The following is a 15,957-nucleotide window of genomic DNA, read 5'->3' on the forward strand; positions in this document are numbered from 1 at the left end:
GTATTCTGTCATGTTTATGAAAAATGATGAATGATTCTAACTGAAAAAATGTAAGAAGTGAACATTTAAGTTCAGATTTAACACCCAATTTATTATTTAAGTTTTAAATAATTTCCAACTATTTAATTTTTATTTATTTTAGCAAAGTTTCCCTTTGTTCTCCACAATGAAACCATATAGATGGCCTTTGGAATCTTGTGTGACTTAGATCCATTGTACCTAGTGTTTTGCAATTGCTGAAAGATAGTTACTACTAGTTAATTCATACTTACATTTCTGTGATTGGAAATACAATGCAGTATAGAGCATTAGTGAAATAAATCCTGAGGGGAGACATTCAGTTTCCACTATTACAGGGACATAACTACTTTTGCTTTCACAGTTGTTAATGTAAGTAGGTACATGGTTAAGCTTTGTTTTCCCCTTCCATAGCAGCTCAATAAGAAACAATGTTAGCTCAGCCTAAAACTTTAGTTTTGCTTGAAAATTTTAGAAAATACTTTTAAGTAATTGCAATCAGTGAATCTGAGGAAGAGTCTGGTGCCCTCTGTGACCTGAAATTGTACACTGAACCATGTAGTAATCCTGCATGTAAACACTGAGCTCTTAATAGTGAAAGATCTCATTTCCTGTACTTAAAACTGTTTTGAGGATTGGTTTTGCCCTGCTACAGTTTTGCAGTTACTTGAATTACTCCTATTTTATGCTGAGCAGAGAGCTTGCCATTTGCTGGCATTTCTCTGCATGTGGCACCAGAACTATTTTGTTTAATGTAATTCTGTTTAATTTAATTTCTGAAATGCATCCAGTGAATTGTTCAGATTAAAAGGTTTAATTTGAATGGTTCAATATGTCTCTGTCTAGAATATGTGGTTTTACACTTTGGTTTGTTTTGTTATAGAATGCCTAATGCCATCTGTTAATTTCAAATGGATCCAGACTTGCAGGGTAAGGATTTTTCTTATTTTTCCCCAACTTTTCTCAAAAGGCATTTCTGTGTCTTTTTGAACAGAAACTACTGAATTTTAATGAAATCATGCCACCTTGAGAATCTCTGTGCTTTAGCACGTAAATGACAAATTACAGAGCTGTGATGTCCTACCTTTATTGTTGGATGTGTCCGGGCACCTTCCTTGCCACTATCACATTGGCTTATGGAATGGTCAGGCACACAGGGCCATGATCCCTAATTTATAATAAATGCTAAGGTGCTTTGCATACTTTGAAATAGGCATGAAGATGGCCATACACTCCCTTTTTGAGTGCAAAATTTCAGCGGACACTTCATCTGCCACAGAGCACCTCAAAATGCAAAATAGCAGGTAATCGGCTGAAGATGTCAGGAATCAGCCCACTTCTTAATGTGCAGGAGCTCCTTTGTCAGCTTCTCTACAAAGGGCATTTATATTTCTTGAGGTGAAATTTGACCCACAGCAGAATGATTACATGCTGGTTTTCTGTCCAGAGGAGAAGCCCCTTTCCTACGAGAAATGAAAGATGTTAATGTCCCTAAATAGCCTCTCATCAGTAATAATTCTAAAATGATTTACTATTTTACTTATGTGTCCCCACAAGTTAATTCTGGAACTGTGCTTGACAGGCACAGAATGCCCTGCTTTGAGGCCACATTTTGTTTGTAGGGGTGGACTAGAATTAAGTAGCAGATGGCTACTAAAACAGATTCTCTTCAATTTGAAAATCATCTTGTGCATGGAAGGTGTTTGAGTTGAATCATGTGTATATTTCTAACATTTGTATTTGAGAATAAGCATTTGGAACTTAATCCATAGCCTAATGAAAACTGTGGGAGTTCTTCTGTTTCTTTCAAAAAGGCTTTGGATCAGTTTATTGAGGAAAGAGATCTGATGATGTGTGGAAGTCAAAACTCATTTTTTACATTCTATGACATGCTACACTGCATCGCCAAATAATATCACAAAACATAGTATGACAAGAGCAGGACTAAACAGATGGTATAGCAGTTATTGGCATCTTTCTATAGCTTAGGCAGCATCTGGGAACCAGAAGAGCCCATAATTTGCTGACTATTAATATTAATCTGTGGTATTTCTTGGAAACCATTGCACACAGATTGGCACCTTTCCAGGCTGAACAGGTGAAGTATTTTGTGAGTTATTTCTACTCATTTATATATATTTATTGCTTATCTTTAGCCTTAATCATCTGTGTGTAACTCTCTCTGAAGTACAGGGAGAAAAGAGTCTCTGAGGACAGAAGGATAACTGATAAATCCCTTTCTAGTTTCTGAAGTTTAGTGAACAAGCCTTGTTTTTTGGTCTTGAAGTTCTAGGTATATCGGGTATAGGTCATGGTCAGCATCTCTTACTTTCCACTCAGAGCAACATCCTTTCTTGATGTGAAATAAATAAGCTGAAATCATATAAGGGTATGGGATTTAGTCAAGCAGATTTAGTGGGTTTGCTAAACAGAGACGTCAAAAGTAATTTGCTCTGGTAAAGGGCTTGTCTTCTTCTGCAAGACTCCCACATGTTGATCTTGACAGAAGATTTGTTTGGTGCTTGAAACAATATGCATCCAAAACAATAACCCTGTTGTGCAAACTGACAAACTGTTCCTTGAAGAAGAGCATCTCTGATCAAAAAACCAATTTGTTTGAAGAAATATTATTTCATTATGATCTTGGCTAAAAGTTTGTGCAGTGCATAGCCCTCATAGGCCTTGTTCTGATATATGAATAAAGTTGATTCCCAAAGAAACAGATGTGCTCTCTATGTTAAATTCTGATTTTACAAGAGATGGTGTTACTGTTTACAAGAAGATTGTTCACCCCACAAAATTATTTTTTAAAAAAGAAAATGTTTTCTATTTGTTTTCTTTTTTTCCCCCAAATATTCCTTCAGAGTGTTGATCAACTTGAAACTCTAAATTTTGTTGTTTTGATTTTTAGTTAGTTTTGAATGAACCACTCCATTGTAATGTGCGTTTGCTTTCTTTCACAGAGGCCTTCAATGATGTTGAGAGCTCCGTATACAGAACAGCCCTAAAACTACGCTCAGTACAAAGTCTTTGCCAGTGTTAGTAGCCAAAGAGAACCCTATGCTTTTACAGGGAGGAGAATCTGTATCAAATTTGCATTGCTGTCATCATGAGTTATTATGCTACTTTGCTCTCTCATTTTCCACCTTGGAGTTTCAGAATGGATTATGAACACTTAAGACCTAGATAGTGCTTCATATACAAATTGATTTTTTTTTCTTTTTGAATGTCAATGGACATACATTAGTGAAATTCTAAAATTATGAGAGAATCAAAGTATTTTTACAATCTGCAGCAATACTATGTAGATACCACTGACAATTATTAATCTATCTGTGTATTATTATGGTCATGAAAAGTCAAATTCTAATGTGTTTCTTAGGAGCTGATTTATTGGAAATAATCATGGCTTATTGAAAACGCATTGACTGGACTATAAGAATTAATGAGAACAAAATAGAACATGATAGACCAGAAAACTCCTGGTTAGTATTCATTCTCCCTGTCTTTGAAATTAGGGAGAATTCAGTGCAAGCAACAGTGTTGCACGAAAGAGTTGTGCAACAAAGTCCTGGTCACCTAGCTCACTTTGAAATTACTGGATGTAAATTCCATATTGAGCTAAACTTCATGGAAATATTGAATTTTTTATTTGTGCTGAAAATGCCCAACATTGGAAATGAGGTTTTCAGGGTAACATATAGAAGGTGGCTAGTTTGTTGGCCTTGGACATATTTTTCATTTGGGGATGATTTTCTATGAATACATTTAGTCTGGTCTCAGTCCTGATGGGGTTTATCTACCTGATGCTCTGTGTCAATGTGGAAGTACCACAGGTACTGGTTTTCTTTTTATGTGGTTACTGTTTTAGGCTTCATTTTGCAGACCTGTCTTAGCTAGGCAATTCTGATTAAAAATAGTCATGCTTCCATTCATGAAAAGGCAGGGACCCTCATTAATTTCTTCCTTCATTTTCCCACAGTGGATTTGATTGACGTTTCTCTGATTCAGCACATCCTATCAAGTGAACAAAGCCAGAGGGAAGAGCGGATTTCTCTGAACATGCAGCAAATCTCTACAATGCTGATGAAGTTGTTCCAAAGGGCAAGGTTAGAAAAACCAGGCCAGGTAGATCCAAGAGGTGCTGAATTTACATTGGGCCTGCTGATTGCCATGTATGACAGGTGAGAAGAAGAAGAAATGTAGATACATAGTGCAGTACCGTAGAGTCAAAGAATGTGTTTTTTGACAGGACCCTAAAGATCATATAGCTCCCACCCAAAGTATTGCTAGACTGTCTGTTTCCACCATTCTCACACCATTTCTGTGTGAAATCTTCCCATTTTGATTGGTTTTGCTTTGTATAAAAACTAGGAGTAGTTCAGCAGTAGGAATATAAGGCAGAAAACTGCATCAGAAACACAGTGCTCAAATGCTCCCAAAACTATCTGGAAATCCAGCCTTTTACCAGTCCATGCTGGCTTTTTCTCTGAACATCTTTACAGAGTAGCTTTTCTTCTGACTTCCAAGATATTTTGGTACACTCCTAAAAATGAATCCATATTTGCCTCTGGAGAACAGTACCCATGCACAGGTCAGGAATTTGCCAGTCACTTTTTGTTAATCATTTTCCTCAAGCTTAAAAAGTTAATCTACCAATTATGAAACAAAATTGATGCCTCATAACTAAGCTGGGCAGCTCAGTGAATAGCAAAGTTTCTGAAAATAATAAGGAAACACCTCACAGAGTGTATTTTTATGTATTGTTTGTAAAGAATGAGTTAATTCACTAAAGGCAGGATTAGTTTGGGATTGTATCAGATTTAAAACACAGACTAAGTTCATTGTACAAGTTATTTACCACAGGTGAAATTTTTCCCTTCTACATCACAGCAAAGTTTTTACTGAAAGTAAATGAGATATAAGTGGTCTGCAGGACTTTTTCTTGAATCATTATACATTACTCATACGATTACTACTTCTTACAATCCCACTTTATCAATTTTTTTTGTAAAAAATCAGTTAAGGCTAAGAATAAATGCTGTATTAAGAAACAAAGCTAGAAACATCAAGAGTATTTTGCAATTTTTGTGTGCTGTAGGGATATTATTTAGAAGAATCTTCTTAACAGTACTATCTTAGTCTTTTAGTCTGTTTTCTTAGGACTGTCTTGGAGTATCCTTTTATTTTTGCTGCTATTTATTTTTTTTAAAGGAATTCCACAAGTTTCTTGACATGTCTATAAGACAGAAAAAGCTTCTTGTAATTTTCTAATCATCCTTTCTCTATAGAGTGCTTTTCTCCACTATTAGCACTGGAAGGTATTTAATAGGAGGAGCACATAGTAATTTTCCATGTTTTTGTGGTATTTACTTAATAAGCTTAACATAAACATCTTAAGGGTGTTTGATTGTGTACTTCAGCTTTAGTCTTGGACTTTTTTCTTTGAAATTTCTGGAAAAACAACAATTTTCCATGCAGTTCATACTTTAGAGTCTGTATTGCACCTTTACACAGTGTGGGTTTATCTAAAGACTCTTGAAGACACTTTTATGTAATGGTATTTTGAATCTTTGCAAAAGTAATATCTTAAATATAGATTTCCTGATTTGTGGTTTCTGATTAATGTCTGCATTGTCTACACAAAAAAAATTAGTGTTTTTCATTAGGTGCCCATGTCACAAAATTTGGTTCTAAATCAATCCACATTATTATTATCTAACGGTCAAGACTAAATGTCCTGCTCCTGCATAGATCCTTTTGATTAAATTGATTTTCAGTGAAATTAAATGTAATCAGCCCAAGAGAAGCTTAGTGCAGATCTGAGGCCACAGTGGAGCTGCCTGATGATATATGCAAAATTTAGATTGTTCCCTTTATTCAGTACTGTATTTGGGAAGGCTTTCCACAATAAAAAGAGCAGATTTTTTTTAGGACATACATTGTAAATGTACAATTACATTTTACTTGGAATGTGAAGTCTCTGAAAGAGATGTTTTCTTTTTGTTTTATGATTGCATGTTATCTTGGAACAGTTAACTCTGCAGTTATTTTCAGTGACAAAGGGTTCTAGACATAAAATATTACTGAAATGTTACTTTGGTTACATTTATACATATAAAAGGATACATGTTTTGAAATTTTCTTCCGACATAGCAGTATTCCATTCTTTAGATGTTTCAGTCTTTATATTCTCTGTGAATGAGAATAGTGTAACTTGTTTCATTTTCCTAGATCTGGAACAGGGTATGTCAAAATTAGATCTGCTGCAGCTGCCCTAATTTCCCTTTCAGGAGATACTCTACTGGCTAAATACAGAGGTGGGAAATGTACGATTTTATACACTATCTGAAATACTGAATACTGAGGAAAACTTCCATTGTAATTTTTTTTTATTTAAAATAAAAGCTCTGCCATGAAAAAAGTAAATTATATTGACTGCTTAGTTGTAGGGAAAGCATTATTCTGCATCAGCCTTTCCAATCACTATCTGTAGCCATCTTTGCAATATAGAGCCTCAGAAGAGGTTGTAGTGACATTTAAGTAGAGCTTCTATTTGCCTAGCAGAAAATAACAGAAACCCCATGGTTTTAAATTAGCAATTCACAATTTAAATAGAGCACTTCTTGTATAAACATATTTAAATATTTTTCCTAATGTTGTAAGAATGAGTTAATTGCTTTTTTCCTTGCTTTCCTTCTCTTTCCCTCACTGTAGGGAGAACTATGGTCACAGCAGTCACTGAGAGCCTGTTAGGTACAAAATATAGTGAAACTTTCTGGAAGGGTTTCTTTGTTAGACTGCAATTACCACAGCAGTTTGAAGATAGCTTGAAGACAGTTCAGGCTCTGCCAGGATTCCAGGGATTTTTTCCTTGTTTTCAGCTTTCTTCCAGTTTTATGCTGTCCCTGATGGGAAGGAGACCTTGATTACCCGAAGTGCCCTGAGAAGCCTTCTAACTGACTTAAATCAGGTAATGTCAGTGCAGTCTGTTACTCAACAGCTTTTGTAGGAGTGTGCTGACCTAGCAGAAGAAAACCCCTCATGGTTGATACCTTTTATGTTTGGTTACCCTATGGAACTGAAGTTAATAGGACACTGTGGACATAGGGAGCTATCTTGCAAAGTAGGTAGAAGAATCAAATTCTGTCCTTTTTTTCAAAATAACCACTTTCATTAGTGAATGCCTCTGTGCATTCATGTTGCCTGAGCTTACAGATCCTGGAAACAGCTGGATACAACTGTTCCTAAAGCAACTCCAAACTTCAGATGTCTGTACTCACTAGAATAGCTTGCAGTTGCAGCAAGTTGCCTTAGCATACAGGTATTTCCAGCTGAAATGGTGCTGAAAATGGGATCTGAAAATGACCTCTGGGATTTAAACTCAGTGTCCTTCAGGAGTATAGTGTGGAAATATAGTATGTTTATCCATTACAGTAAGTGAGTTGGAAACAAATCATTCTGACACACCCTGAACTGTGAAACTGCGTACTGATGGCATAAATATGAACGGGCTTTCCTCAGAATAGTGTGTAAAATGGCATTGCTATAGATACTTCACCATCTGTGTGCTGTCACCATCACAGCAGAGCATGATGGGAACATCTGTTTTTTATTGAGGTGTTTCTGAGCCTTTCTTCTTGATGTAGATCCCAGCCATTGTGGGAGAAGGCTGCACTCTGTCTTGTGTGGAAATTGCGATTCATGACTGTTTCCATGGGGTGAGTGAAATTCTGATGTCCTGGGAAATTATTCTGAATGTTGCTGATTGATTAAAAATTCAAGTGTATCACCACATAACATCCCCAAGTATCTACTTTTAAGAAGCAGGGCTGATCATCAGTCTCACAGTATGGGAGGATTTGTATAGATAGAAAAGATGCTCAGTAAGATACTACTGAGGACTCTCGCATTTATTCCACAACCTTTAGAACCCAGTAACATTTTACATGAATGGAAAATTTATGCCAGCAAAATCCAATATCAGAGCTTTTATTAGAGATTGTAGATGCACCACCAGTTTTTTTCAAGTGAATGTATGAGCTTGAGACATGTATTTTTTCTAGGTTCTGAATGCAGCTATTGTTGAAGAAAAATTCCTGTCTTGGCTGAGATCAGAGCCTGCTGTTCTCCTGTGGCTCCCTACTTGTTACAGATTATCAGTCACGGAAATGGTTTCTCACCAAGCTAGGTGCAGCGTCTGCAAAGTTTTCCCCATTAGAGGCATCAGGTGTGTCAGTGGTCTTTAGCATCCACACAATTAGTTCTTACCATTGTTTGCATACCTTACAGGCTGTAACTGATGTACTAAGTAACAAGCTTTGGATGTAATCTAATTTAACCAGGAAAAGAAGGATAGAGAGAACCACTGTAGTCTAATGCTCAAGCCTTCATCCTACTTCTCTTTAGCTCACTAGCACAAACATCAAAACTGGCCACAGGTAAACTGGCAGTCCAAAGGTAAAGTCAATTAAACTTGTGTATCTCTTTTCTTAGTTACTTTTCCTGTAACCAATTGTATTAACTGGCTCGTTAAGTTTTCCATCTTAGCATCTTTGTCATCTAATTAATGTTATATAATGGCAGAGTGGTATAAAAAGAACACTATCCATTACCATCTGACCAGAATGCTCAGAAAAGCATTTTACTGTTACTATATTCTCGCTAATTGTAAGCTTGCAGGTTTAGTTTCTTGCAATTTTAGTTTTTTGTTTATGCATCCTATGTCAATATTACAGTTCCATGGAAGCAGCAAATAGAGCTAAGCTGGTGTGTAAGAAGCATGTGAAGTTGTAACTGCATTATGAAAAATGGGAAATGGTGCTAGAACAACAGTTTCTTCCATGGACTGTATTTCAATGCAGCAAACAAATAAGATCAAAACCACTGGTGGGTTTGGAGAAAAGTCCCCAGTCGTTTGGGAAAAATAACTTGAATTCAGAAAATGCTGAGGAAAGTCATTATTCTAACAAAGATGTTTCTTTGAATTACAGAGCCTAGTGATCTGGGTTTCCAGTAATCAAGCTTACTTACACCAAGTTCTTATTTGTGAGGAGGTAAAGAAATCCTTTTATTTTCCCTCACAGGTATCGCTGTTTAAAGTGCCTCAATTTTGACCTTTGCCAAGCTTGCTTTTTCACTGGCCGTCTCTGCAAACCACATAAGAGATCACATCCTGTTGTGGAACACTGTGTGCAGGTAGAGTCCTATTGTACTGATTCATTTCCCTGTTGAGGTTCTTCATGGAGGCAAATAGGCAGTGGATTCTTGAACTACAAGCATTTCAAAGTTATGTGTGTATTAGCCATAATGGCCATGACATATTAGCATTATTAGTTTGGGAACAGGGAGATAGGGAAAGGACAAAAGAAGGATTCTAACTTTAGAATGAGTACTCTGTTCTGAAGTAACTGAATAGAGCTATGAATATCCAAGTGCAAGTCTTCATCTTAAGAAGTTTTATGGCAAATTTTTTGTTAGCAGATAATCCTTAAACCTATGAAAATTCCCCTCAATGTCCCAATGTTCCTTCATCCCAATCCCAATGCAGACTCATCCAGAAATTCATTAATCCTAAAGTTATACAAACTCCTGCATGAAATGTCTTTCTTTGTCTCTCTTTTCTGAATGTCTTCATTTCCACTTTGCTGTAAACATTTCTGACTCATTTGTCTCTGTCAGTTAGGGATACAGCACAAAGAGGCAACACGTGCCCAACTAAGATCACATGCCTGGACTCTGTTACCGGGGCAACTTGTGCTATCATCACACTAGTGGCAAAGTACAGCACTGGGAATTTGTATTTGGAAGACCAGCTTCTCCTTTGAGGAGGAGATTCCAGATCTTGCACACAGCAGCAGATGGGCTTTTTGTGGATCTGTATAACTGTATCCTTCTGTTCCAGTAAATGAGCTGAAAAGTATTTAGGAAAGTTTCCCTAGAAACCTGTACTTCCTGTTCTCCTTCCCAATCCTCTGCAGTTAATGTGAAAGATACCTGGGTAGCCAGTGTTTGCACTAAAACTAAAGACTGTTAGACTGCTCTTGTAATCACCCTTTGTCTGGGGTAGCTTTAAACCTTGCCACTTCATTGCTCTCTTTCTGAAAACAAAACCCTATTGCTAACATTGTGAGAAATTATATCTGGATGTTCAATATCTGCATTAAAAATAACAGTTCAGTCCTTCAAATATTCTTCCTCATACTCCATCTGTGAGAAAGTAGGGAAATCAAAAGTTAACTAAACTCCTCATGAAGAGACTTCTAAGTAGAGACCTTAAAATTAGTGTGGATTGAGAGTGAATGGGAATGTGTGTTTGTAGAAGCACCAGAAGGAAGGACGAGAGATAAACCAAGGCAGGAGATGTTGCAGCCTGGATTGCAGCCACATTGTTGCTGCAGAATTGCAATTGAATCACTGAATTTAGATTTCCTTTATGAAGCCCTACTCTAACACAAACTCTGTAAATATTACTTTATAGGCCAAATATTACAACACCGCCCAAAATTGATACCAAAGTTTAAAAGATAAGCTACTCACTATGACAGATACCATTTTTGTATCTGTTGTATGGGACATAAAATAATCAGCAGTAAGTTGCTATCCCCATACCTTCCACTCTTAGTGGACGCCGTCTTGTCTGGGTAAGTTTTCACACTGTCTTTATCAGAGATTGAGCTGCTGAGTGGGGGTTTATATCGTAAGGAAATACGATCAGTTTTTCCTTACCGTGCTGACACCTTGTGGTAATGTTACTACCACGTTGAGAAGCACTAGGAGGCATGCAGTGTGTTTTCTTTGTTTTCCTGTTCAGCCTGTCAGGGCTCACCCCATGTTCTGCAGCAGTCACCTGGGGCAGAACTGGTTGGTGCCCTCCAATACAGCTACTGAGCTTAGTTGTTATACATGAGCCTGACACTCCTGTGATAAATGGATGTGTATTTTACTGTATTCTGTGAGAGGAGGATGTGAGCCATGGAAGACTATATCTACAAATGCTTTGTACAAGTATAAAAGTATTTCTTCCTTTGATACTAGTCAGCAGAATTATTGTTGTGACTGTGAGCTTAATCATTGTAAGTGTTTAGGCATTTCCAGGCTGCCTGACTTTGATCCAGTCAGTATTTTGCCTAAAAGAATTGGAGCTGCTCTTGCCTGTGGTCCTGCAAGCATTACCCACCTCAGCTCCCCTTCTAGGGCTCAGATAGCAGCCATGAGCCTCATCAGATGATGAACAAACATATATTTGCTTTGGAATATGTCTGTTTCTGGGCAGCGTCTGTTTGAAAAGTCACTTTCTTCTTTATTATCCCTCATTCCAATAGATGTCTGCAAAGGCGAATGCAAAGCATTTTCTCCGCACCATCAGGAACAACCTGTTCCAAGAGCGCTGCAGAAGAAAAGAGGCTCAGAGAAGGACAGCTCTGGAGTCAGTGGAGGAGAGGCCCTTCCCTGCCCACAAAAAGACCTTGTGAGTTTTGGTGTCAGATGAATTTATAATCTCTGAATGTCAGGCTGTGGGATATTGCTTGATTATGTCCTTTGAGTAAGGGATCTTGTTATGACAGATACCATGTCATGATTTTTCTATTAAAAAGGGAAAGAATAACTGAGAAGTTGCTGCACATTGTTCTGTAGCTTAACCTAATGATCAGTTGTCTTATAAAATATAACAGGCTTATATTGTGCTTCCCTCCTTCCTTATGTTGTATTTTTCACTCTGTTCCATTTCTTATACTCAGTCTAGGGCCAAGCATTGCAAATATTTACTACCTTTACAACTGCATGGGTTCTTAAGCACCTCCTCTGTGACAAATCCATTGGAAATTAACTGTGAATACTTCCCACACGTGACCCACAGTGCATTTACTGGCAGGCATTCTACTCAAGTCCCTCTAAATTGCAGACCTGTGGAATCACTCACAATAGCGCATAGATGATCTCACCATTCCTCTTCTTTCAGACCAGTTGATTTGTGTGCTTTGGTTAATATTTAAAGTCATTACTGTATTTCCACTCATAACAGTGGTTAATAATGAGCATTGAAGGTTATGTTGAGATTTTTCCCAATAACTTCTCCTTCCTTGCTATGAGATTTTGATTGATACTTCAGTATAGAAACTGAAGGGAATTATTATAGAAACATACAAAGGGTGAGATTCCTTCCTATTTGTTTAAAGATCTAGCAACTTGCATCTCGTCTTGCATCTCGTGTTCCCCCAGTGAGGCTACAGTGAGGCTGAAATAGGGAAAAAATGGTCAGTCCTCTCTAAAATAATTAATTTCATCTTTATGTGAAGGAGGAGAAAAATCTATTTATTAATCTGGATTGTGCTACTCTGGTAGGTTTTCTGTTAGAAAACAATTTTTTATATACTATAAGACCAATGGATGATAGTTACAGTGATCCTCAGGGAGAATATTATTTCAGTGTTTGTTTTTAGAATGTGGTGAAATGCAAAACATCTTTTGTTGCTAATACTTCCTCTCCTGTATTCAGCAACAAAACAATATTTAATCATTTTGAATGGAATTTAATCTTTCTGGAATCAATTGAGATTTCTCTTAAATTCTGTGGGGGTTTGCTTACCTACTGCTTGGGTAGCAATGAGACAAAGAAGAATTTGAGGCTTCTGGTTACAGGTGTCACTGTGGGGCTGATAAATATCTAGGCTTTCCTAGCATATGATGGACTCAACAGCAGGATACTTTGTTATTTTTTTGTAGTTGAATTTCCTAATATATTTAACTCTTGGCTAAATGGAGCAAAAAACAAAGCAGCAAATTGCACTGAGAATAAATGGGTGGAAAGAACAACCTGTTGTTGAGATTCTGTTGGGAGAGTGGAATTTGTTTTCAGGAATTTCATTCTTTTAAACAAAATATGCCAGCAGGCATAGCTAAACTTTACTTCTTGCTTAGTCAATAGCACATCTGTCTGTCTATTTAGACTGCATTTGTTTTCTGCATTTGGGTCTTCCTGGGTAGAAAAACAATGAGTCCTGATCCCTTCCTTACTCATTACTTCTCTGTTGGTATACAGTCCTCCTGTGGAATTCAGTGCTTCATCACTACCTGGTCCTGAAAGTATGTCTTTCCCCATGGACAGTTGTGTCCCAGAGTCACCCAGGTTCATACTTGAAAACAGGACTGTAATGCAGAAGAGCGAGAATAACAAGATGACAGCAGAGCAAGGCAAGACAATAGCTCAGGTGAGCAAAACACGAAGCAGTAATAGTGTTAAAGCTGTGAAGGAGAGCTAGCAACTTAATTATCTAATCGCCTTCTAATTTCAGTGAAAATGTAATGGGCGGCTTCACCTTTCTGTTAATTCCTCACTTACAGTGAAAAATGTGGAATTGGAAAACTTAGTGAGATTTGAATTTGTTGTCTTCCCAAGATTAGTGACTAATTCCTTGACTTTCATGACCTTCAGAAGCACCTGTAAGAATATTTGCTTTGGGGTTTTTTGAGATGTCGTAGAGTAGCATGCTAAAGTCTAGACGAGTCTGGAGTCCTCTCGCTATTCTGACAGTAAGAAAGGCCATCATGTCTTCCGACTGCAAGCAAATGTCAAAGAAGAATGCCTGAATTCTTATCAGACTCAGGCCATTTTTGTTACCATGGAAATAGCAAGAGGACAGAATGGGCCCTCTTAGGATAAACTCAGAGCAGTGTCCACTCCAACTAAAATAGCTAATGCACAAAAGGTCTCTATTAATCCATTCCCAGCTTTCCTCCAAAGAAACAATGTTAAAAGAGTGGGTAGGACAGTGTAGCTAAAAAAAAGTACATACCAATTTTTTGTTTCTATATTTTTGAGAGGTTGGTAGCTGTGCACTTACTCAGAATACAGGCAACACTGGGTTGTGTTCAAACTAGTTTGTGTCATCCACTCATCTTGTTCTTCCCAGGAGCCAAGGGGTGCAGTAACACAATACTAGCCTGTGTGTATCAGGTCACTCCTTTGGCTGCTAATCCTGTGCTGCCCTTTGGAAGACCTGTCTTTTAGAATTCTGCTGCCTAGCTCAAGGTACAGTGCCAGCCAGCAGATATCTACACGAGATGTTGTGGGCAGACATTTCTTAAACATAGAATTTTGACGGTTGGCATTTGTCATTTTAGAAAACAGCAGGACAGGACTTGCATCCCTGTGCTGGGATTCTGTCAGATGCTTTGCTCTCTTGTTTATTTTCTCTCTGGGCTGAGAATTCCTTTTGAGCAGTCTTATACTGATTTCTGAGATCTTATAGTGCAGATGATTTCCACTTTGATTGAAAAGATGTGGACAGTAAGTCCAATGATCGCTTTTAATAGAATCTCTGAGTGTGGAGCTCCTGGGTGATCCAGCTCTTAGTCTCATAATTTCCTGGCAGCCCTGATTCCTGCCCAACTTATATCATGGCTCAAAAGTAACCTATCTGGAAAATGTTTGTCTCCCTGACTTCTGGGCTACTGTTCTCTGCATGGTCCAGAGAATGCTACTTCCATTTAAAGACCAGGAGTTTCTCTTTTCTCTTCTACATACAGTCTCTTTCAACATCTTCTTGTCTCAAAGCAGCTGTGGGACTGGAGAGAGACTGTTCCCAAATCAGAATATTTGATTTTGCAGAAATCAGGAATATGGATTTTGTTCTATTTTCAAACAAATTCTCATACACTTAAATTTGTCATAGAACAAAGAATTTGTTCTATAGAATAAATTTTCCAGCCATTTGAAATACTTTAATGCATCAGTTGATTACAATACAATAATTAAAAAGGTTAACTAGTAAATCTGTAGATCCGCCAGATCCAAAATTTGCCATGCACTCCTATAATAAAACTTGCATATAAAAATGAAATGCTATTGCTGATAAAGTTATGAACAGATACTTCCTTTTGTTTTTAGGCAATAGCCTCTTTTGAAGCAGATGTGTTAAAAATGCATGAATCCATTAAAAGCATTCACAGTGATAGCAGGTAGGTAAATGCTGTAGTAAATTCACTAAAGACTGGTGGGCATTGCTGCTCCAGCTGGAGGGCTAGAAGACAGATGACTTTTCCATACTCTGGAGATTTTTAGGCTTAAAAAATCCTATCAAATGAGGATGAATAATGAAACCTCAGCAACAAAAATTTTAAATGAAGATCACTGGAAAAACAATGGCAAAACAAAACATTTTTTGTTTCATCAGCGTTTCTGCAATTGCTAGTTTACTTTTCTAAAAGGAATTTTTAGACAAAAAGATGTTCATCCAGATAAAAATGTCGGAATAGCATACTTTTTCAAATTTTTCTCTGAATAAGGCTTAAAACAAATTTCATAATTTGCATGAAGCTTTTAAATCAAAGTAGAATTTATTTCTAAAAAATATGCTGTACAACAAATAGAGATTAATAGGATGAATACAATACTATAGGTATGGAAGTTCCTTCTGATAGTCAAATCTTTGACACTGTAAAATATTAATTCCTAAATTAAAAATCTCTTGGGAGACTTGTTTGCTTGGGTGACATGGAAGGGGGGAAGTTGGTGTGTGAGCTATGATGCTTACCTTTGACTTGCATTTTTGCCTTCCCCCTGTTCATTTTTGTAGTTGTATATAAATATGCTCTATATAACCATGCCTATGACCACTGAAAATGATGGAATTACAGTAAAGTGTAGAATTCAATCCTGAATCTATTCTCTTTATTTCCTTCAGTATGTTCAGTTCTCTCTGTTCCTGTTCTGTTTCATTCCAAGTACAATTGCTGCTCCAAGTTCACAAAAGAGCACTCCAAGATTAGAGCTAAACAATTTCAATTTCATTGTGGGTCTGTTCTCACTTGGGAAAATAAAGAGATATGGCAAAGATCTTCAGCTTTCCTTTAGATTAGGAATCGCTGAGAGGATATTTGGGATGCCTGCTCCTATAATGCTGCTCTGACCCAGAGCTTATCATAGAACTGGGTAAA

The 15,957-nt window shown here is 37.3% G+C and overlaps 1 protein-coding gene across 1 annotated transcript in view; it reads left to right on the forward strand.

Annotated features, from left to right (window-relative positions):
• The first annotated feature begins 838 nt into the window (after window positions 1-838).
• DYTN (dystrotelin) overlaps window positions 839-15,957 on the forward strand; it is a 73,776-nt gene continuing 58,657 nt past the window's right edge. The window contains exons 1-11 of the mRNA XM_066553896.1: window positions 839-948; window positions 2,982-3,056; window positions 4,001-4,202; window positions 6,253-6,338; window positions 6,903-6,991; window positions 7,668-7,739; window positions 8,085-8,248; window positions 9,105-9,216; window positions 11,343-11,488; window positions 13,061-13,229; window positions 14,909-14,979. Coding sequence (XP_066409993.1) covers window positions 930-948; window positions 2,982-3,056; window positions 4,001-4,202; window positions 6,253-6,338; window positions 6,903-6,991; window positions 7,668-7,739; window positions 8,085-8,248; window positions 9,105-9,216; window positions 11,343-11,488; window positions 13,061-13,229; window positions 14,909-14,979 — 1,205 coding nt within the window. The 5' untranslated portion in view covers window positions 839-929. The remainder of the gene's footprint in view (window positions 949-2,981; window positions 3,057-4,000; window positions 4,203-6,252; window positions 6,339-6,902; window positions 6,992-7,667; window positions 7,740-8,084; window positions 8,249-9,104; window positions 9,217-11,342; window positions 11,489-13,060; window positions 13,230-14,908; window positions 14,980-15,957) is intronic.

Source organism: Molothrus aeneus, chromosome 7 (genome assembly GCF_037042795.1).
Source record: "Molothrus aeneus isolate 106 chromosome 7, BPBGC_Maene_1.0, whole genome shotgun sequence".
Taxonomy (NCBI): Eukaryota; Metazoa; Chordata; class Aves; order Passeriformes; family Icteridae; genus Molothrus; species Molothrus aeneus.